At 48.0% G+C, this 23,281-nt stretch overlaps 1 protein-coding gene across 5 annotated transcripts in view; it reads right to left on the bottom strand.

Annotated features, from left to right (window-relative positions):
• ttn.2 (titin, tandem duplicate 2) overlaps positions 1–23,281 on the bottom strand; it is a 160,705-nt gene that overhangs the window by 123,346 nt on the left and 14,078 nt on the right. For all 5 annotated transcript variants that reach the window (XM_062565050.1, XM_062565049.1, XM_062565052.1 and 2 more), the window contains exons 24-40: positions 22,955–23,236; positions 22,612–22,878; positions 22,043–22,315; positions 21,698–21,961; positions 21,362–21,622; positions 20,952–21,212; positions 20,426–20,689; positions 20,083–20,343; positions 19,662–19,922; positions 19,102–19,362; positions 18,604–18,748; positions 18,360–18,528; positions 17,787–18,018; positions 17,181–17,465; positions 16,968–17,093; positions 16,461–16,649; positions 14,616–14,666 (exon numbers count right to left, since the gene is read on the bottom strand). In XM_062565050.1, coding sequence (XP_062421034.1) covers positions 14,616–14,666; positions 16,461–16,649; positions 16,968–17,093; positions 17,181–17,465; positions 17,787–18,018; positions 18,360–18,528; positions 18,604–18,748; positions 19,102–19,362; positions 19,662–19,922; positions 20,083–20,343; positions 20,426–20,689; positions 20,952–21,212; positions 21,362–21,622; positions 21,698–21,961; positions 22,043–22,315; positions 22,612–22,878; positions 22,955–23,236 — 3,852 coding nt within the window. The remainder of the gene's footprint in view (positions 1–14,615; positions 14,667–16,460; positions 16,650–16,967; positions 17,094–17,180; positions 17,466–17,786; positions 18,019–18,359; positions 18,529–18,603; positions 18,749–19,101; positions 19,363–19,661; positions 19,923–20,082; positions 20,344–20,425; positions 20,690–20,951; positions 21,213–21,361; positions 21,623–21,697; positions 21,962–22,042; positions 22,316–22,611; positions 22,879–22,954; positions 23,237–23,281) is intronic.

Below are 23,281 nucleotides of genomic sequence, written 5' to 3' on the forward strand. Positions count from 1 at the left end.
CGATGGATAAGTCCCCAAGGGACGTGACTATTACAGGGTATCTTTTCTGCTCTGCTACGGTGATCTCCTCTTTAAAGGTTTCCTCCCTGTGCTCCTGCTGGATGCTCACATCCACCACCTGTTTGGTGGGGACAGTGGTTGGAGGCAAGGTGGTGGTAACAATGGGCGCTACTACATCTTTCTCTGTGCTTTTCACCGTCACCGACTTCACTTCCTGCCTTGACACCTGCACCGACTGCTCAAAAGACACACGCGACTCTGTGGAGACTTTGACATGGGACCGAATGGACTGTTCCATCGTTGCCGCCTTTGATTCCTGCACCATAACTTGTTGCTCAGCTGCACCACTTTCCACTGGCAATTTAGACTCTATCTTCAGTGCAGCAGACAGAGATTTGACAGCCGTGAAGTCAATCGCACTCTCCGCCACGCTCACAGTCTCTACCGTGGATGATAGCATTTGCTTAGAAATGGCTGAGGTGACCTGTGCCCTCTGAGGTCTGTCTAGCTGCATGGTGCCCGGCTGCTCCGAGGTAAGAACATGGGCTTCTTTATATACTATAGAGTGGAAAGCTGCCTGCAGTTCGGTCCTAAGATCAGCTGTTTGGGGGTATTCACCCTCAAAAGCCAGGGTGATCTCCATGGGCGCACCTGTTGTTGTGATGAGGTACGTAAACTTGGCGCGCTTGGGCTCCCTCTGAACCTTGACTTCCTGTACCTCTAAAGCCTGTATCCTTCCCACCACGTCAGCGAGCAGCACCGGCTGCTCGCTGCCTGTTGCGGACTGGAGAGCATCTCTGAGCTGACGGCGAATATTCAGACCTAAGGGTTTGGGGGTCTGAATAACAAAAGTCATTTCTTTTGGAAGAGCGGGACTGTCTTTCGATTCCGATGCGCTGAGAGAGAGTTTTGGTTGCGTGGTGACAACAACTTTGGTGGACTCAGACTTGCCGATCTCCAGAGAGAGCTCACCAGTAAGCAATTGCTTCTCATCCATTGCTATGGACTGCCTGACGGACTGTCCCTCCTGGATCTGAACAGCAAAGTCCTGCTCTGCAGCCTCTAGAGCGACACTACTCTCGGTGGAGATCTCCTTCTCCTCGATTTGCACCGGCTCTGCAGGGAGTTTTGGCTCTACCGCCATCTGGCAGGTGAAATTATCCACGGCCATGAGACTCTCGGTGTGGCCCTCCTCTAAGGTCCTGCTGTCGGCCACGCTGGGGACAAGCATCACGTTTGAGCGATCCTCCTTCTGCACCAAAGCTCGCTGCTGCTTGAAGTCAGCAGTAACAGGTGTCTCCTTCGGTAGCTGCAATGGCTGAAAGGAGAGTTGGAGGATTTTCTGGGGCCTGGGCTCGGTCCGAAGTTGGGACTGAATGCCTGTCACAGACTGATCCAGCTCCGTGTGACAATCCGCCGTGAGCTCCCTCCTTTCCTCCAAGGTCGCCGCATGCCTTCTCGTCTTTTCTTGTTTCTGTGCCGCCACTTGTTGTTCAGGCTTCTCAGTCACGAGGATGCCCTCCTTGGGTAGCACCTCCACAGGTTGTGATAACTGGAGATTCAGCAGGGTGGGAGCCACTTTTTGGGGCTGGATGGTCATGGTGCTGGCCTTAGCCTCGAACTCTAAGGTGTCCTCATAAACTATCGTCACCTGCTCATCTTGGGTGACGGTGTGCAGCAGAGTTGGACTCTTTCTGGCACCAGCCTTCTCTGGTGATGGTTTTTCACAGGTAAAGCTCTTCTCAGATGGTAGTAGGTCCTGGTCTGTGATAACTTGCAGGTGCAGCAAATGCTCTTCTTCTACCTGGGATTGAATGGACATGGCGCTGTCCAGACTTGGCAGCTGCTGAGAAGGCTCAGTCTGCAGCATTTGCATCTCTTCAGCGGTCAGAGCTGTCTTTATTTCTTTGTCTTTATGAAGATGGGCCATCTCCTCACTTGGCCTCGTCATGGAGAACTTGATCTCCTTAGAAAGAGTCTGTTTGGCCTCGCTGACTGAGGCCAAGACAGGACGGTGGTGCTCTTTCCCTGCAGAGGACTTCACAGCAGAGTCTGCTGTTGCCAGTTCAGTTGCGTGGCACTCTGCGAGCACCCTTTTCTCTGCCGACTGGACTGAGTATAAGATCTTAACACCTTCTTTAACCTTATAACTATTCTCCTCCTGTAGTTTGGGGATTTCCATAGACTCCTCTTTTAGGATGGGCAGCTGTGATTCAACCTGATGCCCACTGACTGTATGTTTAGGCTCTGAAGTGGGCCTGATAGTGGCAGACTTCCTGTCGGCGAGAGTCTCTGTGCCGACAGTAGAAAGTGAGGTGATCTCTTTGGCGACAGCCGACATAACCACTGACCTCTTTTCTTTGACTGCCCGGAGCTCAGTGACCTCTGGGCTCTGAATGCGATCACAATGCTGCTCCGTGAAGTCCAGGCTCTCCTCAACGGACGACGTAAAAGTCGCCACATGGAGCTGTTTCCCTGGAACAGCCGAGATCTGAGGGGGGCGTGTGAGAACTGCTGACACCCTCTCCTCCACCTTGTGAGTCTGAAGCACCGCCGCCTGGTGGGTCACCCGCTCGCGATGAACAGTGGCGGCGGAGATATTGAGCTCTCCAATGGAGCCCACCTGCTCGCTGGGAATTATCTGCCGGTCTTCGGTGCCAATAGTGTAAACCATCGGATCAGACCTGGTTTTGTCCTGGCCTGGCAGGCTGACCTGGTACAAGCGTGATTCTGTTGCTTGTTCCGACAAGGAAACCTTATTGCTTTTCTTCTGAACCGTCGTCAGCTGCTCCTGTTTGTGAGAAATTGAGATGGACGCTCTGAACACAACCAGCTCAGCACTGCAGGAGGCCTCCCCGAAGTGGTTGGAGGCCTTACATGTGTACAGGCCACTGTCCTCCTGTTTTACACTCTGAATATTGATGAGGCCGGATCCATCCGGGTTGGTTATAATGTCACAGTTTCTACTTGGCTGGATCTGAAAATCTCCCTTGAACCACTTCACAATGGGGATCGGATCCCCGCTGGCTTTGTAGTTCAAAGAAACTGCCCCTCCTTCTGAGCAGCTGACAGGCTGGATTTGAACTGTGAAAGTAGGAGGCTGACCTGTCACCTTAAACATCTTCTCTACCCAATTCTCTGCCTGGCTTATGTCTGACTTTTTCACCTCAAGGTACGCGGTGCACGTCGTCTGACCGAATCTGTTAGAGGCTGTGCAGCAGTACTCGCCCTCATATTCCGACGTGACCTTTGTGATCACTAGTGTGTACTCCTCCTTCTCCTCTATCAGCTTGTAAACGGAGGAGGTCTCAATGACCTTCCCGTCGCGAGACCACCAAACAGTCGGCTTTGGGAGGCCAGACACTCTGATGGTGAACCTGGCCGTCTCCCCGGCAGTCACAGCCGACGGGGAGAGCTGGCTGAGGAAAACTGGCTTTTCTTTTTTCTTCTCTAAAGAGGAAGAGAAACGTTTTGACTCTGGCTTGAGCTCAAGTGTTTTAGTTGTCTGTGGTAACTGGACACCGGTGAAGTAGGTTTCCTCTTGTTCCTCCACACTGGTGACGATGGTGCTACAACGTTCTGTCAGGAAATAGTGAGCAAGACTGATAACAATGTCCACAACACAGAAGCTGCAAAATTAACATTTAATTGATAAAAGCAAAACGTAATAACTGGTCCACGAAATGTTCTCCAATCAATAATAAATATTGACAAAATGGATGAATTAATTAAATTAAATCTAGTTAATTTCTCCATATTACATTTAAAAAATGCATCTCAGTTTACAAACCCCCAGATTACCTATTGGTTGACTAAGTGATTAAGAGACAACAGTGATACTACATTTATACTAGAACTTGTGAGAAGAGATTAGATGCTTTAACATAAACAGGTTATGAGAATATAGTTTTTTTCCCCTAAATGTATTGATCATTTTGTATTTTCATTCTGGTAATATTTCAGAATTCAACTGATTTGCTATTTCATTTCCTTAATCACCAATTGATTGAAATTCATTTTATGAAAAATGATTGTCAAGTAGCTTAATTTCCAAAAACTGTAAGAAAACTAAATCTGCTAATGTATTGACAATAACAACAATATTAAGTCTCTTAGAACGTTGGTGGTGACACTTGCATTTTATCTGTAAATACGTCACAAACTGAACACAAAACACATTGTTTTTTTAACAAAAAACATCAGACTTCAGCTTCCAATTATTCATACTTTAATGTATAAACTGAGACAAACCAACATGATGTCTGTACAAATAAACCTCTGTCTCAACGCCATTGCTCAGTCAACTACTACTCTCCTGAAATTACACATATTTACAAGTCACCGAGAAACATATATTTAACATTTTAAAAAGTTTCACAGTATTATCCATTATTAAAAATTTTACTAGCCTATTATGAATTACCAGTTTGCTATATCCAAATCCTAAAAATGGCATAAACACTGAAAACAATTAATACTGCAAATACTTTCTAAAACTCACAAGGAACAATAAACTGAGCAAATTAAATATGAATTGATATGAATATATAATCTGACGTTTTTTAGATTGACTATAGTTCAAATTATATTTGACAATTACTGCTTTGGCTCTCTTGATATTTAAAGACAGTGACTTGTTTATCTAGAACTGACATTAATAATAAATGCTGTGACATTTGTTCCTTCTGCAACAAATCAAAGCTGTCTTTCACTTCCAATTAGTTAATTAGAAAAAAAATCCTGGCCTGATTAACAAAAAAATAAAACTTTCTGTAAAGGTTTTTATTAAAAGAGAATTTTGTGTCTAACATTCCCAGTTGTTTTGTTGTTGTTGTTACAGACCAGTAATGTAAAAACATTACTTTATTATAATGTAATAATGAAATCTAAAAAGTCAAAGCAGCTTGCATTTAAAGGATAAAAAATAATTTTCCAACCAAAAAATGAAAATAAAACAACTGTTTACACAATAATATATATTAACTATATAAGTCAAACATGAGCGGTTTTCCCACATTACGAGGCGCTCGATGCATGAAGATAACTTAAGTCTTTACACTGTGTTGGATAAGCCTTGCTTTTAGACAAATACCTGCAATGTGTAAACATGTGTAAAGTTAAGCAAAGCATTGACAAAATAATCAAAGTTTTTAAAGGGTTAATAGGTGTGACGGATCAGGTCCAGTCTCCATCCAGGACATGCTCAAACTCTACATCCCAACCCGCACACTCTGCATCAAGCTGCTTGTTCCTCCCTCACTGAGAGCAAATCACTCGACCAGATCACGACTCTTTGATGTCCTGCTCCTAAATGGTGGAAGAAGCTCTCTGATTACATCAGGACCATAGTAAGCCTTTACATCTTCAGACTAAAGACACACCTCTTCAGACTAAACCTCCACTAAAACACTAACAAACTGTAGCATGTAAATTGTACTTATAATGGCTCTTATCTATATAAATTGCAAAGTGGCTTATTTGATGAAAATTGCACTTTCTTGTCGCTTTGGATAAAAGCACCAGCTAAATGACATGTAATGTAATGACGGTTGTTGCTTATTTGTTGGCCAGTAGAGCATCTTGTAGAATTTTATTGGTCAGTCTTTTATTTATTTTTCTTAATCTCAAGGGGTTCCGTGAAAACAACCTTAACCAATGAGAATTGGCAAAAGTAAAGACCTCCGACCTCTAAAACACCTTCAGCTGCGCCGCGGTCTCGACGCAACCGGCTGAGTTTTGAATCACGCACTTGTACTCCCCGGCATCACTCTGGCTCACGTTGGTAATGAGCAGATTAAAGTGGCCAGGGGTTTTCTCTTGGATGATGCACCTGCCGTGGGTGACGCGGCCTCCGTCTTTGAACCATTCGGCGGTGGGGCTTGGCTTACCACTAACCAGACACTGTAGGACAACCGGCGTCCCCGCCGCCGCGGCAACGTCGGTCAACGGGATTACGCACTTGGGGGACGTCTCTGTCACCTGAAACTGGAAGCTACACACGTCAGAGGACTTCCCCTTGAACTCTATCTTGTCGTCTTTTGCGGGTTCAGCAAACACGTCGAAGTTAACGCTGACATACCGCTCGCCCTGCTCGCTGGTCTCGCTGTCCGTCTTGGCCACCAGCCGCACAGCCCGCTGAGACTCGTCCGCCTCTTGCTCAAACTCAAACTCAAGCTCGATTTCCGACACCTGCTCACTGTCGAACGACGCATTTCCGACTACCATGTCAAACTTCTGTGGCTGGACCTTGGCGCTTCCCAAGGACACTGCAGTCAGCTCCCTGCCTCTTGTCTTCCCAGAGAAAGCTTTGCCATTTAACACCACCAGAGAGGCGCGACACAGAGTCTCACCAACAACATTGATCGCCCTGCAGGTGTAAACCCCCCCATCCTGTGTCACCACTTTAAAGATCTTAAGGAAGTGATTGTCTCCGTCTGACAAGTGAAGGTATTTTTGGTTGCTGTGGGGTATTTTTTTGTCGCCTTTGAACCAGGACACGATAGGTGAAGGAATCCCCATCAGCGAGCACTCGAACATGACGGTGGGGCCTTCGGGGGTTTCCATGTCGCAGATGGGATTGATAAACCTCGGAGGCATCTCAGTGACCTCAAAGGCTATTTTCAAGTCGTCATGCTCCTGGGTGACAAAGTCCACGACACCCTCTTCGTAGATACTTGGCAACACATCCAAAGATATGATCATACTCTTGTTGTCAGCCGTGTACTCAGGGATGGTGATGATCTTAACCTGTCGCTCGAATTCCTTCACCTCATTTTCATCCAATTCCACTTCCAGGAGGATCTCCTGAGGGGAAGTAGAGCGGGAGGAGTCTCCATCTTCCTCCACATCAAACTCCATCACATGCTGGTGGGTAACAGTGGGTGGAGCCGGCATGAACCTCACTTCCTGCGACACAACCACCACTAAAGCAACACTCCTGGCTTCCCCGATGTAGTTCACTGCCTCGCAGATATACTCCCCCTGGTCAGATTTTTGAACCTGGTGAATTGTAAGGGAGATGCTGTCACCATCTCTCTCCATTTTGAGTCTACTGTCTGCCACCAGCTGCGTTTTGTTGCAGAACCACTTGACCTCGGGGGAAGGCAGACCAAAGACCTCGGCATAAAACGTCAGTGAATCACTCTCAAACACTCTTTTCTTAACCAGAGGTTTGAGGAAGGCAGGGGGGATTCCCTGCACTTTTTCCTGAAGAGTTGCCAGGCCCAGAGATCCGATTCCTTTGGCAAGGTATTGGTTATCGTCCACGTTCATACCAAGAAGTGTTGTTTCAACCGCCTCGTCGCCGGGGGATGTCAGGAACTGCATGGGAGAGAAGAACCTCTCGCTAGAGTCTCCTGACGAGGTTCGCTTGTAATCTACAGGCGAGAAGGGGTATTCCTGAGGAGTACTGAAATCACCAGGGGTGTCAGAACTCGGAGTGTGGAATGACATGTGGGATTTGGGAGTGTGGAAGGACTGCGCAAAGTGCTGTGAGACCTCGCTGGAAGAGCCTGGGGTGTAGAACCTCTCAGCTGCCTCGGCCAGCTCTTCGCTCACTGTACTGCCGATTTCTATGGACATCTCAGACTCGGGGGACAGTGGTCTTCCCCAGTCCGCTGGAGGGTTGTAAAAGTCATACACAGCGCCAAAAGTGACCTCCTCTTCCTCCATGTAGCCAACTGCTGCTGCTGCTGTTCCTCCAGCTTCAGCCGCTGAGGCCTTGCCGAAACCACCAGTTTCCTTTAAAGATGCAAACAAGTTTTGACTCTCTTCGGCAGCATCACGAGCAGTCTCCTCTGCTACTTCCGCCAAATAGATTAGGGATTCTGGCATATTGAGAAAGACACCACTTTCCTGAGAGGGCTCTGGATTTGAAATGAGCTCCTCCCCTGCAAGTACCATACTAAAAACTTCAGAAGAAGACCCTCGAGTTGCATTTCGTCTCTCAGGCTTGAGAGGTGCGGAAATATCTTTCGGTTTAACAACTTCTTCGGCCGGAGCAGAAGTTCTAACAGAGCGTTTTATCGCAGGAACTTTTTCGGGCTGGAAAGGAATGAAGCTGCTTGTTCTGTCAAATGTACGAAGGGCGTCGTCCCTCATCTCCACTTCAGCGACCCCCATTTGTTCAACTACAGTAGGTTTCAGTGCTTTGGGCCTGACCAGATGTGGAGACTCTTGCACTTCTTCCACAAACTGTTTGATAATTCCATGGCTTGCTACCAAAACGGGTTCCTCTTCATCACCAGACATCACAGAAATCTTGCGGTCTCCCACTTGAGAGAAGGTGGTCTGGGAGGTCATGGCAGTTAGAGGATTCTTGGAGCAAACAGATTTTTCTGAAGCAGGAGTAGTAGTTTGAGTGAAATCTGATTTGGCTCTACGAGGAACATTTGTGGGAGAACCTGGACTCGCTGTCCTGACTTTGACAAGTCCATCAGCACCTTTTGCATTCACAGAGTGAAGTTCAAGTATTTGTTCCTGCTCAATGGAAGTGATCACTGCAGGTATGAACTCCTCCGGGAAAATAATTTTCTTTCTCTGCTCCTCCTGAGAGGGGAAATTCAGCAATGAAGCTGGTAAATCTGATTCAAAGGCTTGTTTGATCTGAGAAACCTTTATCACAGCGGAAGAAGCAGGCAGACCGCAGCCCGAAAAAGTTGGCGGCTCTTTTGAGATACAAGGACTGGCTTTAGAGGGTTCGGCCAATTCCCTTGTAGCTTCTAAACTCAAGGGTTTATTTCTTGGCCGAGTGACGCCGTCTTCAGTGTGAGCAATGGCAGCTTTGTGGAATGCAGCAGGTTCCATAACATCCTCGTTTACGCCAACGCCACTCCTCCCCACTCTACCAGACGGAGTGAAACCATCGCCCTCTGAGAATTGCACAAGCTGAGGGTAGGAGGTATTCTCTAATTCGCTGGCCATCTGAGAAGCTTCGCCAGGCACATCAAAGGAGAAGGTAAATTTGTGTTTGACAGTCTGAGAGGCTCCATCGCCGCTCGGCACATCAGAAGTTTTCTCCATAAAAGCCAGAGGTTTGTCCTCCCCGGCCTCCTCTCTCAACTCAGGCAGTGGAGTGGCAGCAGTGATTCTGATCTCCACAGGTGAGGAATCAAAAGATTCATCTGAGCAGCGGCGTCTATGCATCCCCGCCTGAGGAACCTGTAGAGTTGCCTTGGATAAATCCATGTAGGTGTTAAGCTCAGCTTCAACCATGCTCTCTTGATATTCTTTACCTTTATCTTGCTCTGCTCTGACGACGACCTTCTGAGTGGAGCCTGATGCTCTGGACACTTTCTTGTCAGAGATTGACAGAGAGCCGCTGCATATAGATTTTCCGTATTTGTTTGTAATGACACAGTCGTAAAATCCTTCGTGATCTGTTGTTGGATAGAAGACAGTGAGCTTTGAGTGTTTGGATTTGCTCACGATATCATAGTCGGGATTGTGGGCTAAAGGGTGGCCATTTTTGAACCAGTTGACTGTGGGCGGAGGGTCCCCTTGGAATTGGCAGGTAAACTCTGACATCTCACCGATTTTTACTTTAAACGAAGATATTTCTTTCACAAATACTGGACAGGAGCCCCCTTCTTTCATCCATTTTGGCTCTTCCAATTGGTGAACTCCCTCTTTTGGATTTGACTCCTCTTGGACTCCCCCCTCCTCATTTTTGGCTCCAAATCCAAGGTTTTCTGCACTTATTTCACCAACCCATTTTGACCGTAAAGCATCTCCACTATGTTTCTCCTTCCTAACACCTTCAAAATCCTTCTCTTGTCCCCATTCATTTCTCTCCATAGTTCCCATCTCCTCTCTCCTTGTTCCTCTCTCTGACTGGAAACGTTGGCTGCTGAATTCATCTACAATCACTGGATGTTCATCTCTGCTTTGCCTCTCCTCTGCCTCATCTCCCAGATCCTCCTGTGGATTACTGCATGGGGATTGACTCCTGACAGAAGAACACTCTCTGGAAGCCTCTTTAAAGGACGAGACAAGTCCATATCCCTCAAATGGAACGCTACTGTGTTGGGTTGGAGAGTACCCCTTAATTTGCAACGCTTCATGACCCATTCTGTCTTTTGCAGAAATAGGCACAGCAGCATGGTGTGGTAATCCACTCTGTGCGGGAGAAGGCTTGTACCCAGAGGCGTGTGGAAGAGGTGAAGCTGTTTTTGTTTGCGAGGCTCTACCTGCAAGATCAGCATGAGTCGGTGGAAGGTAACTGAGTTGGGCTGTACGAGAGATTGCATCATGATGCTGACCACTCTGAGGAATGTGGGAGTCAAACAAAAATCCGGGCCAGAGTTGTTTGGATTGATTGTCCAAACCCCACTGGGACTCCAGTTCAGCTACTTCCTCCTGTTCAACCACATCTTGTTGCCATTTCAGAATGCGCTGGGCCATTGCTTCCTCCTCGCTTACAAAGTACTCACTGTCCCTCTGTAGCCTTGTCTCACGGCCCTCCGTCAGCAGGTCACCCTCCTTATCATTCCGCTGATCTGTAACATTATCTGGAACCGCGCCACTTAGAAGGAACTTGTCCTTGGCTGTTTTTCCTGAGATGCTCTTTTTGCTGTGGACCACTTCGGGCTGGAGATCTGACTCTAAAGCAGACTGTTCCGGGACATTTCTTCCGTCTTCAGTGGTCGTCTCTGCCCGAATGATTGAGTAACCCTCCGCCCTGTCGGTCTTTGGCTTTACAGCCTGCTCTTGTTCAAACTGAACGTTCTCTTGCCACTTCATTATCCGGTGGGTCAAGGCCTCCTCTTCACTGAGAAACTTCTCACTTTCATTTTTCAGCTCTGAGATATTCTCTCTTGACAGCTGTAGCTCATGCTCTTTGCTCGTCTTCTCAAACAACATCTTCTCTGCTCTGGCTTTTGTTTTAGGTGATGACTCAGCTTCCATTGCTCTGGATTTAAGTCGAGATGTTGGTGCCTGTATTTCTTTTTCCAATTCTGGCACAGGGGCAGGTCTTTCGTCCTGTTCTGCTCTATTTTGGGGTTTGAGTGACTCTGCCGTTGAAATGCTACTAGGGAACACAGTTGCTTTTTTCTCCACCTCCTGTTGGCTGTAAATGTGACCCTCAGGCTGAGTTTGGGCTGGCGTGGGCTGATCAACTTCGGGGTGGGGCACCTCCTCTTCTGACATCTGCATACCATGCTGCCATTTCCTGATCCGCAGTGCTAAGAGCTTTTCCTCACACTGCATCCGCTCGGCTTCCAGGCTCTTCTCGTACTGAGCCCTTAGAGACTCCCCTGCTCCCTCGTCTTCGTACAGGTCAGCTTGTTCTGGTGTTACAGCCTCACTCAGGAACCTCTCTTTGTTGGATTTGACTTGTCTTGGTCTGGGGCACTCTTTCAGTCTTTCCTCTGCTTTGGCCTCTATGGTTCTAAGAGACAAGAAGGGTTCCTCTTTTGCCACTCTAGGTAATATTCTGGGGGATTTTTGTTCCGGCATGAGCGCTGCCTCAACCTCCACTTGTCTCGATGTGGCTTCCACCGTGTCTGACTTTGAAAGTAGCGAGGCAGACACTTCAACGGCTCCTCCTCTGTCTTTTGCCTTTATTTTTAACACATTTCCCTGTTTGGGATCTAACAACCGTGCCTCATTTCCTGGTGATTTATAGAAAGCTGTTTCTACAGTTGCCGCTTTCCTAATCGCTTCCTGCTGGGGGTAAGCGCGCCCCGCCGTCTCCATGTACTGCATCTCTGTTTGCATGGGCAGATCGATTTCGGGTTGAAACATGTCCTCTTCAGACATCCTACTCCCTTGCTGCCATTTCCTTATCCGCAGGGCCAAGAGTTTCTCCTCACACTGCATCCGTTCGACATCCAGGCTGTTTTCATAGTGAGCCCTCAAAGACTCCTCTGCTCCCTCCACTTCATACGAGTCAATGGTTTCTGTTGTTGCTTTGTCTTCTCTTGTCACTACTTCCCTGAGGAACTTTTCCTTGATAGATGTGACCGCCTCAGACGCAGCAGACTCCATCAGAGATGCCTCCTCTTCAGAAAGCACCACTCCATCGGAATCTCTGCTCTCAGTGTATTTTGCAGCTTTGGGGTATGCTGGTGTTTCAGAGTATACAACTTCAGGGTGACGTAGCTCAACCTCAACCCTTGTAGGCTCCCCTGGTTGGTCGGGCATCACACTGTGATGTTCACTTACCTTACGCTTGAATCCAGAATCTGCCCGAGATTCAACAAAACTCTCAACTTTTTCATGCTCCAGTGTATCTGAGTATTTTGCACCCGATTTCCTTTCTATCTCAGGCACAAGTGTGTCAACCAGCTCCCCTCTCATGATCTGAATGGCCCTGGTTCTGGACTGAGGCTCAAACAAATGCCTCATACGAGGCTGAGCGGGATCCCTTTTTGAGCTTGTACGTGGAAACTCTCTGTGACTCTCCCCTGAATCAAAGGTGCGATTGAACTGCTGGACATCGGGCAGAGAGTCGGGCTTGAGCCTGAGTCTCTCCACGTAATCTGCATAGCTCGACTCGCTGGCAACCGACTCTGACTCAAACTCAGAGGACGACATGGTGGAAATAGATAGCCTCTTCCTCTGTTTGACAGCTTTTTGGAGCGTGGTAAGTTTAGTCCTCACCTCGCTGTGAAGGCTCTCTGTGTCACTGAACCTCTCGCTGTATCTGTCACTGCACCGATCACTGAACTTGTCACTGAACCTGCCACCTGTGCGCTGGTCACAGTAGATGTCACTGAATCTGTCGTTGAAGCGCTCAGACCGGTCAAACATTGGGGGAGGCGACGGTGCGCGCTCCGATGCCGTCTCCAAACGTTTAGACTCTTTCTCCACCTCTTTTTCTTTTGCATGGGAACCAGACTTGAAGTACACGGTACGCACCAGAGAGCTCCTGGATCGAGACCTTCCCTGATGAACTTTGGACAGTTTGTCAAATGGAGAGCCTACGCACCTCAGGTCTACCCTGAACCTCCTCTCCTTCTTCTGCTCTGCCATGGTGTCTATGCTTTCATGGCCTTTAGCAGAGCGCCTCACAAAGCCCGGGAAGTTAGCTGACTGCTCTTCCCTCAGTGAAACCAGAAGTGAAGCCGTGGACTCAGCAGAACCCTCTGTGTTTATCGCCATTACCTTATAACTGCCCGAGTCTCTCTCTTTGATACAATCGATAACCAGACTGGTAGAATGCAAGTGCATCTTGCTATTACTACAAATCCTACGTCTATGCTCTTTAGAAATAGATTTATTATTATGAAACCATAAGATAGTTGGCTGAGGACATGCAACCAGTTTACACTTTATCTCTACTGGTTCTCCTTCCAACACCGATTGGAACTTAAGTTTTTTGGTGAACGAAGGTTTGATGTTCTCGGTGAAGGAGCTAATGGAGGAGCGATTGGCTGACACCAGGCTGTGATCGAGGAAGCCCTCAGTGTCAGAGAAGGATGCTGTCAGCTCTTGCAGATCTGTGCTGCTTTGCTGTGTTTCTTCTTTCTTGCTCTCTTGGTAAAACATTTCTGTGAATATAAAGGAGAATGTCAACCTCCAAAACAGAAATGAAAGTATTTTAATAATAATGAATAATTAATGGAAATATTAAATGCATGCTGGGAGTCACAATGCCGTAAGAAGTAATTTCACTCACCATATTTGTTCGAATAAACGCAAGACTTGATTCTTTTTATTAGAAACCTGCAGGAAGTTTTGATCCTTCGTCTGTGGAAATTTCTTCAGAACATAAATTATTTTATTATCATTAAAAAAGCAACGTTTCCAAGACGTTCACTGTTTTTGATTTGGATAGTTGCCTGATACTTTAAGATTCCTTACCTGACTTGCAGACAGGAGAATAAACGCCCTTTCTAATCCTTAAACTTAATAAATAAATGATGCACAAGTATCAACGAGAGGCGAAGCTCTCCGTAACTTGTACTCTAAATCTTAAACAAATGAAGCTGTAAGAGTGGGTGAGAAGGCGTTTATTCGAACTAATATAGTTTACTGGTGTTATTTTTTGCAAACCACAGGAGTCACATCCCACTATCTGCAAGCCAGGCTAAGAAATATTTTGCAGGAGGAAGGGCATCAGTTCCAGATGCAGCGAACCACTCATATCTTTTAAAGAGCATTTCAAATATGGAAGCTTTAAAAGATACGTGACCTGCGAAAAAAAAATACCAGAAGAACTTTCATGCCAAAAAACAACAAACCGAAGTCTGGGATGCAAACCGCAAGTGTCAATAGCAAAGTTCTATCAGTTTTCGCTGGGGGGGGGAAACCTTTGAACATTATCAGACCTGAGCAGGAAGTACAACACAACAGTATATGAACCTTCTATTGAGACACTTAGAGATGACATGCTGCTGTGGAGAGATCCCTCAGATAGACAGTTCCACTCTAAAAGCAGTCTGCGGGAAGACCAGAATCCAAATAATCCACCGAACATGCATCCACACGTCTGATGGGTCACTAAATAAAACGGCTTCTTCACCTAAAAACCTCCTGCAGGGACTCAAAGCCTGCTGATGGAATACTTTAAAAGGGAAGCATTTATAAGCTAAAGCAGTTTCATTAAACGGTCCATTTTTTGTGTAGAAATAATCATCTACACAATGGTCATGAAAAAGACAAAAGGTTACCTTTGACTTCTTGCTCGATCTTTGCTTCAATGTCATCTCTGACGTGAGTCACTGTGGAGCAAAGGGCAGACATTAACTCACAGAGTACTACTAATAAGACCATCACAAGTACTACTACTACTACTACTCTCTGACGTGAGTCACTGTGGAGCAAAGGGCATTAACTCATAGAGTACTACTAATAATAATAATACTTCTACTACTACAGTTGGAAAAGTGCAAAATGAAACTGTAAAAACAGCAACAAAAGAAATAAGATTCAACAAAGAGAATTTGCAGACGGGGTTTGAGTTTCCTTCAGGAGGAAGGAAAGGAGATGAGGAAGGAGAGGTGTTGAGGAAGCAGAGAAGATAAGTATGATGTGGAGATAGGAAGGAGAAGAATCCCAGGGTTTTGTGAGTTTGGTTAAATGTCCAGCAGCGAGGCAGTTTCGCCCAAGACACGAGTAGGAAGTGACGGAGGAAGCGGAGGAAGTGACGGAGGAAGTGGAAGAAGTGACGGAGGAAGAGGAAAATTAATCTCGCAGAACATGAAGGGTTTATTTTAGAGGTTTTCAGCCAACGGATCCAGCCGTTACCTCCTTCTTCTTGTTCTTGTTCTTCCATGGTTACGCTGAGCGTGGCGGAGCAGGAGGCCTCCCCGGCGGCGTTGGCGGCCTTGCAGGTGTACTGGCCTGCATGCTCGGGGAAGGCGTCGACCACAATGAGCACGGCGGCGCGCGTGGCCTCGTCAAAGTGGAACACCACGTTGCTGCTGGGGCGGAGCAGCCTCTGCTCGTGGAACCAGCTGACCTCGGGCCTCGGCGAGCCGGACACCAGCGCCTGGAAGCGAGCCACTTCGCCGTGCCGCACCGAGCGGCTCGCCAGCGGCTGGAGGAAGGCGGGCTTTTGGCAAAAGGAGGGTTTGTGCATACTGGTGGAGCTGGTGGAGACGTGTCTTTCCTCTGTGTGTTCATGTCCTGAAAGGAAGCGTGTGCAGTGACTTCCTGTCCTGAAGGTCCTTGGAGTAAGAAACCTCCTCATGAAGCTAAACAAGGTTTCAGATATCCGTTCTTCTAACAAGTTGTGATTGATTGTGTTTTTATTATTTATTACAACAACATAACCCTGTCCAGGAAGTCTGACTTTCACACTTCTATAGTGAATCTAAATGTACCAGTTCAATCATTCTGCCTCTGCTGCATCCCTGAAAACTCGGGAGAAAAAAAAGAGGATTTGTGTGTTTTTTTCTGAAAGTTTTTTCTTCATTTGTCAACACAAACAAGAAGACTAAGTTTCATCACCTTCACAAGTTTTAGTGAAGAAGACAAAAGTGAAACGAAGAAGTAGAAGAAGAGACCCCGTCCTGACATTGTGACATTGCGTCGTTACCATGGGAATGTAGAATATTATTTAAGAGCTGTAATGAAACCTCAGCCTTTATTTGGATTGCTTTATTTTGTAAATCAACACCGTAAAAAATTAGTTTCATAAATGGTGATGTTTTATGATCTAGAACAGGGCTCTTCAACTAAAATGTGAAGAGGTCGAGTTAGAGAACATTTCTAGAAGCAGCGGTCCGGAAGATCATAATGTGACGACTTAGTGTGATTAAATAGGGGAATAGAGTTGTATCAACTTCTGCATGTAATCAATACACGCGGTGGTGTCGCTCCCTGTGCTGCTGAAAGCAGCAGCGAGTCCTTTGTTTGCTCATAGATACATTATTTAGGATTCATAAGTAAATAATATTCTCTTATCTCATATCTATGATCATTACTCAATGGAAGATAATAATCAAATAATAATCAAATGATCTCTAACAGTGTGAGCGGTGTCTCAAGCTGAAAATGTTTAGTTGACTCACCGTCCAGGCTGAGCGTGGCAGAGCAGGACACCGTCCCGGCGCTGTTGGTGGCCACGCAGGCGTACTCGCCCTCGTCCTCGGGGTAAACCCGGGAGATCTCCAGCTGGCAGCTGTCGACAAACTGAGACATCCGGAAGAAGTCGGACTGCTTGATCTCCTTCTCCTTGTGGAACCAGCTGATCTTCACATCTGAAAAATAAGAACGCCGTCATCACCGGTACTGTCACACCGGCTCCTGCTTCGGAGCTTTTTGTTTATTTGTTTGTTATTGTCAGGTTTACTTTGTGAACTGTGAGCATTTCTTTCACTCTGACCAAGCCAATCAAACTGTGATAATAATGAAACTAATAATAAGAACATTAAACATAAACTGTCACAATCAGATGAATGACAGCCCGTTATCTTGTCTTTTAGCTGCATTTTGGCTCCCTCCACCTCTTTAACAGCTCTTCTCTGACTGAGGTGATCTATGAGCCTATCAGGTGATTAATGACCCGGTTCTCTCACCGTCTCCTCGGACTCTGCACTGGAACCGAGCCGCCTCTCCCTCCCGAGCGGAAGTGCTCGCAATGGGAGTCGTGACGACGGGAGGTGCAACGGTGGCAGCCGAATCCGGAGAGACCACCTCGGACACTGAGAGACACACACACCTCCATCATTGCAAGCCCTCGCAGGGTCACACCGGTCTTTGAGCTGCGCAGGTTTAGAAACCCCGCCTACCTTCTACGTGGAGCGCTGCAGTGCTGGAGGCGGCGCCGTACTCGTTCTTGGCTTCACAGTGGTACACGGCGGCGTCCTCGGGGAAGACCTCAATCAGCAGCAGCTGGTGCTCCTCGCCCTCCTGAAGGAACTTGCACTTGAAGCCTGGAGTCAAGGCTTGCTGGTTCTTGTACCAGGAAACCTGAGGCCGCGGGACGCCGTCCACCCGAACCGAGAAGCGGGCGGGTTTACCGGCCTCCACTGCCTGAGGCTCCATGTGACGGAGGATCTGAGGAGGCTCCGGGACTGAGTGGGACGAAGGAGGACCGAGAGGAGAACAGTGAGGAGAAACTTCATCCAAACCGCAGGTTGATGTGAACTGAGTGATGTCATCTGTACTACTTGTAACCACATTATAAGCACATTCAGTACAATGATGCTTTCAGGCTCTGCTCGGTGAGGATGAGAACATTTTAACGTTATTGTGATGTGTTCAAATAAATATAAAATAAATAATAATAAAATTAAGCACACCTTTTTGCATAATTTAAAAATAAAAGATGATGATGTCATGTGACCATAACACCAGCACCATATATCGAACGTGAGAAGGTGGTTCTGACTCACTGTTGACCCGGAGGTTCACGGTGCTTCGGTTCTTGCCGGCGATGAAGGTGTACTCGCCGGCGTCACTCCGGTAGGTCTCGGAGATGGTGAGGCGGTGCAGCTTCCGGATGGTGACGTAGTTGAACCTCTCCTCCGCCGAGAACTGGATCTCCACCCCGTTCCTCAGCCAGCGGCCCTCCACCTCGTCCTCGTTCACCTCGAACTCCAGGGTAGCCCGGTGTTTCTCCAGAACCTGACGGAGGATCAACGAGAAACCTGCCGTCAGTCACTGTAATCTAGCCACTGAACTTTGACTCTGCTGGTCAAAGCACCTCCTCGTTAGAACCTCCCCTGTTAAAGCACCTCCTCGTTAGAACCTCCCCTGTGAAAGGACCTCCCTCGTTTAAGCACTTCTCCTATCAAAGCACCTCCTCGTTAGAACCTCCCCTGTGAAAGGACCTCCCTCGTTTAAGCACCTCCCCTGTTAAAGCGCCTCCTCGTTAGGACCTCCCCTGTTAAAACACCTCCTCATTAGAACCTCCCCTGTTAAAGCACCTCCTCGTTAGAACCTCCCCTGTTAAAGCGCCTCCCCACCTGGAGCTCCCGCTCGGCGGGCTCGGCGATGCGGACGTCGCGGCCCTCCACGGTGAGCTGGGCCTTGGAGGCGCTGGAGCCGGCCACCACTGAGTACTCGCCGGCATCGGAGAGGCGGACCGTCTGGATCATCAGGCGGTGGGCAAACTTCTCTGCCGTCACCGTGTACCTGAACACAACACAGACGGCGGCTGTCAACTCGGCTGAGGAGGAATAAGATGAGGAGGAAGGGTTGGTGACTCACCTCTCCCCGGACACGTCCAGCTCCTGGCCGTCCTTCATCCACATCACCTGAGTGTTGGGCTCGGAGATCTCACACTCAAAGATGGCCTTCTTCTTCTCTGTGATCTTTATGTCTTTGATCTTCTTGGTGAATTCAATCAGACGAGCTGAAATGACGAAAAATGCAGTTTCTCTGATTAATGGTGAGCTTCAGGAAGTGAGCCCATAGCAGAATGCAGAGGAGAGCATAGAAATATCAGAATATGTCACAATCGATAGCATTGGGACGCCTTGCTAACACACTTGAAAACATGATTTATAGATTATTTAGATTATACTGTTATATACTGTATATACAATAGGAAAAAAAGAAATTCAGCTAGTTATTTTCTTCCCTGATGTTGAATCTCATTCTAAATGACATGTTTGAGTTCACCTTTTCCAAACAGAACTCTTATTTTGAAAATATAAACCACAGCTGTAAAACCAGGGTTGAACCGGTAAACTTGATTCCCGTTACCTTCCACAAAGAGGTTGGCGGCAGAGGCGGCGGACCCGGCCACAAACTGGTACTCCCCTCCGTCCCCAAAGTGGACGTTCCGGATGCTGAGCGTGTGCGTAAGCTGGCGGCTGCGGACCTGACACCTGTCGGAGGACTTGACCTCCACGCCGTTCTTCAGCCACTTGTAGGTGAGGCCCTCGTAGTTCACGGTGACCTCGAAGGTGATGGTGTCTCTCTCCTGAGCGTTCAGGTCCTTCAGCATTGAGGTGATGAGTACGGCTGCAGAGAAACATTCAAACATTTGATCAACTGATCGGCTTCAAAGTCAATATTGAAGAAACAATGTACTGCTTATTACGGGGGTACATTATGGAGCCGAATCCAGGCCAGAAATTTGGATCATTTGAAAAACAAATGTGAACCTGAAAGACACTTGACTTGACTAAAATAAATTGGTAAAAACGGAAAAGAAATTATAACCGGCGGGTAAGCGTCAACTTTTTTTTGAATGGAGAGAGTTCCAAACATGACCTGAATGTGGGATGAGAATGTGATGTCATGGCGGCGTGGTGGCTTACGGCTGACGGTGAGCGTTGCTGACACTCGGTCGTTCCCACAGACGAAGGTGTACTCTGCAGAGTCGTCCCTGCTGGTGTTCATGATCTTCAGCTGGTGAAGTTTCCCCTGAACTACGATCCTGAACTTCTCGCTCATCTCGATCTGCACACCGTCTTTCAGCCAGGTGGACGGTACATTAAAGTGAGAAACCTCGCACTCCAACGTGGCCACCTGGGTCTCTGGGAGCTGGACGCTCTTCAGCGGTTTGGTGACCCGTAGGGCTAAAGGGACAAAATATGAAGTATGAGAATCATCTCTACGGATTATTTTGATGAGACCTGCGATTTGTCTAATTAAACAACTGTTTGTTGTTTAATTATAGAATTATTAACAGCATGCATCACCATCCTAACAATAGTAATAATAACAAAGGTCCCGTACCCTCCACGGTGAGCATGGCGCTGCACTGCAGGTGTCCCACCACGGCGCTGTACTCCCCCGCGCTGCCTGCGTCCACGTTCTGCAGGATCAGCTTGTGAGCCTTCCGTTCCGACAGGATCTTGCAATTGGCGCTGGACTTGAGCTCCGCCCCTTTGAATATCCACCTGACGGGAATGTCGTCGTGCGACAAGCTCATCTCGAAGGAGGCAGTGCCGTCCAACAGCGACGAGGCGTCCTTTATCTTCTTGATGATTTTGATGGCTGCGGGACAAGTGAGCGTTTAGCTCCTGGACGGACACACCGGCTCTCAGCTTCCCCGACCGGAACACGCTCAGATACTCACTTTCAACGTTGAGCCGGGCGTTGGCCGACAGCTTCCCCAGCTTGAAGGAGTAGACAGACTCGTCGTGCGTGTCGCAGTTCCTCACCGTCAGAGTCTGCACCGTGCCCTCAGAGGTGATCTGGTACTTGTCGCTGTTCCGCAGCTCCACGCCGTTCTTGATCCACTGTGATCCCTTCACGTCCAGGTGTGTGAGCTCCAGCGTGAACACCGCCTCCTGGGTCTCCGTCACCGTCTGGTTCCTCAGAGTTTTCTTGATTTTCACCGCTGGAGACGTAAATAAACAGGACTCAGATCACGTGTGCTCTAAGGCAGTTTGGTTTAAACGGTCAGGCACGGAGGCCAGAGGACATGTGGAGAACCAAAAGATCACGTATGACCTACTATCCACCTTCCTGTCTACATAGCTGAATACTCGTCTATCTCCAATTGTTGACATTCCTGTGACATAGCCCTCCCTCTCAGATCTCCCATCTTGTTTGAATAGTAGCACAACGTAGCTCGTATGATGCTAACGTGGATGACGTACCCTCCACCCTGAGGTGGGCGCTGGTCTTGGAGCTGGCCACCTGGTAGGTGTACTCTCCGATATCCTGCGGCCTGGTGATGACGATGACGAGGCGCCTGACGGCCCCGACCGCCTCGCTCACCACGTTCTCGTTGAAGTCCACCTGCTGACCGTCTTTCAGCCACTTTCCCTCGGCGTTGGCGTTGGCCACTTGGCACTCGAGCTCAGCCGTCTGAGACTCGGCTACCGTCACGTCCTGCAGGGGCCGAGTGATGGCACCACCTGGTGGCGGGAAGAAGAAAAAAACAGATCTGAACGTCAGACAACAAGTGGAGAGGTGCAGGGTCACTTCCTTGATCAGAAGCAGACCATGGAGGAGAGGACAAATGTTTATCTTTGAGATTTGACTGATTGTGTAACAGTAGTCATACCGGAGACAGTGAGAGTGGCACTCGACGTCTTTTCACCGGCGTGGAACATGTACTGTCCCTCCTCATCCTTCATGGCGTCAATGACCATAAGGGAGTGAAGTTTTCCCTTGGTCTCCATCTTGTATTTGGCTCCAGGTTTGAGCTGTAGGTTCCTGAAGGTCCAGACCGGGTCGATGCCCGGGTGGGACACTTCAACGTTGAAGGTGACGTTCTGGGACTCTGAGCACACTTTGTTCTCCATGTACTTCACAATGTGTACCTCTGTAAAAAAAAACATGGTTACAGCATGGGACTGGACCTGAAGACAAGATCAAGAGAAGAGTAAACCAGTCTTACGTTCCACAGTCAGGCTGCAGCTGGTGTCGACCTTTCCAACCACCAGTTTGTAGCGTCCTTCATCGGAGGCAAAGGTCCGGGTGAAGACCAGACGCTGCTTGGCTCCCTTCGCTACCATTTGAATCCTGTCGCTGGGCATCAGCGGTTTGTCGTCGTGGTACCATTTGACGGAGCTGATGTCCTGAGCCGAGATCTTGGCCTCTAGAACCGCCTTGGTGCCTTCGATGGAGGACACGTCCTTCAGTGGCACCACAATCTCGATGGCTGTAAGGAAAGAGCAGAAACGATGGGTTTGAGTTCTCGTGACCATTAGAGCGGAGTGCCACTCACATCTCGTGCACTCACTTTGAACACTGAGTTTGCCCGTGGTGGAGATGTCTTGGGCGGGAACCACGAAAGAGTACGAAGCAGCATCCTCTTTGGTGACATTCTCTACCAGCAGCTTGTGGACCTGCTTGTCGATCACGATGTGGACGCGGTCGGAGGCGGAGACGGCCTGACTGTTCTTCATCCAGGTTCCCTCAACGTTCTCCTGGGAGAACCGGACCTCCAGCTGAGCGATGTCCCCCTCGCAGATCGTGAGGTCGGCCAAGGGCTGCATCAGGGTCACCGAGCGCACTGAAGGTGGAGGAACAACATATTCTCAAATCGCACCAAATCCCAACATCCCACCGTGAGGATCGGTGTCCTTCACATATCACCACAGCCTTGATCCATGAACGTTACCGTTGTTTTACTTAATATTTATTAGACGTTATATGAATTGAGAATTATAAACCATTAGATAAAAAAGGCTCAATTAGTGAACTTGAGCTATAGCGTTTCCTCAGAAAATCATTTTCGGATAAGTTTAACAGCTAATATGGCAAAATCAGAAAGAAACGCTCCACATATTTTGTATTCTCAAAACCTACGTTTCATCTTCAGCGAGGCACTGGTCTTCAGGTCGCCACATACAAAGGTGTATTTCCCCTGGTCTCCTTTCCTGACGTCCTTGACGGACAGGGAGTGTCTTCCTCGGCGGGAGGACATGACATATTTACTGCTGGGAGAAAGCTCCTTGTCTCCAAAGAACCAGCTGCCCTCGGCGTCCTCGCGGGACAGTTCAACCTCAAACTCTCCAGTGTACGTCTCCGGCACCTCAATGTTCTCCATGTGTTTGATGAGATCTAGGGCAGCACCTGGGTAAGGAACCATAGCCGTTATCTACCAATCAACCTAAACAAGACCAACGGGGGCCGTGGAGATAGAGATTACCTTCCACGTGGAGCCTGGCACTCGTCCTGATGCTCTCGTCGTCTACGATCACGCAGGAGTACTCGGCGGCGTCCCTCATTTCAATCGCCAGCACAGACAGGAAGTGGACCTTTCTGTCCGAGTGCATTCTGTATTTGTCTCCAGAGAAGATCCCCGCGTTGTTCTTGAGCCATTTAACTTTGACGAAAGGTTCGTTGGTTTCACACTCAAAGGTCACAATGGTGTCCTTCTCATTTGCACTGACATCCGTCAGGTTTTGGATAAAGCTGATCGCTGTCTTGGCTGCAATGAGAAAATATAAGTGAGACTTAAACATAAAGGACGGAC

Source organism: Pungitius pungitius, chromosome 10, assembly GCF_949316345.1.
Source record: "Pungitius pungitius chromosome 10, fPunPun2.1, whole genome shotgun sequence".
Classification (NCBI taxonomy): domain Eukaryota; kingdom Metazoa; phylum Chordata; class Actinopteri; order Perciformes; family Gasterosteidae; genus Pungitius; species Pungitius pungitius.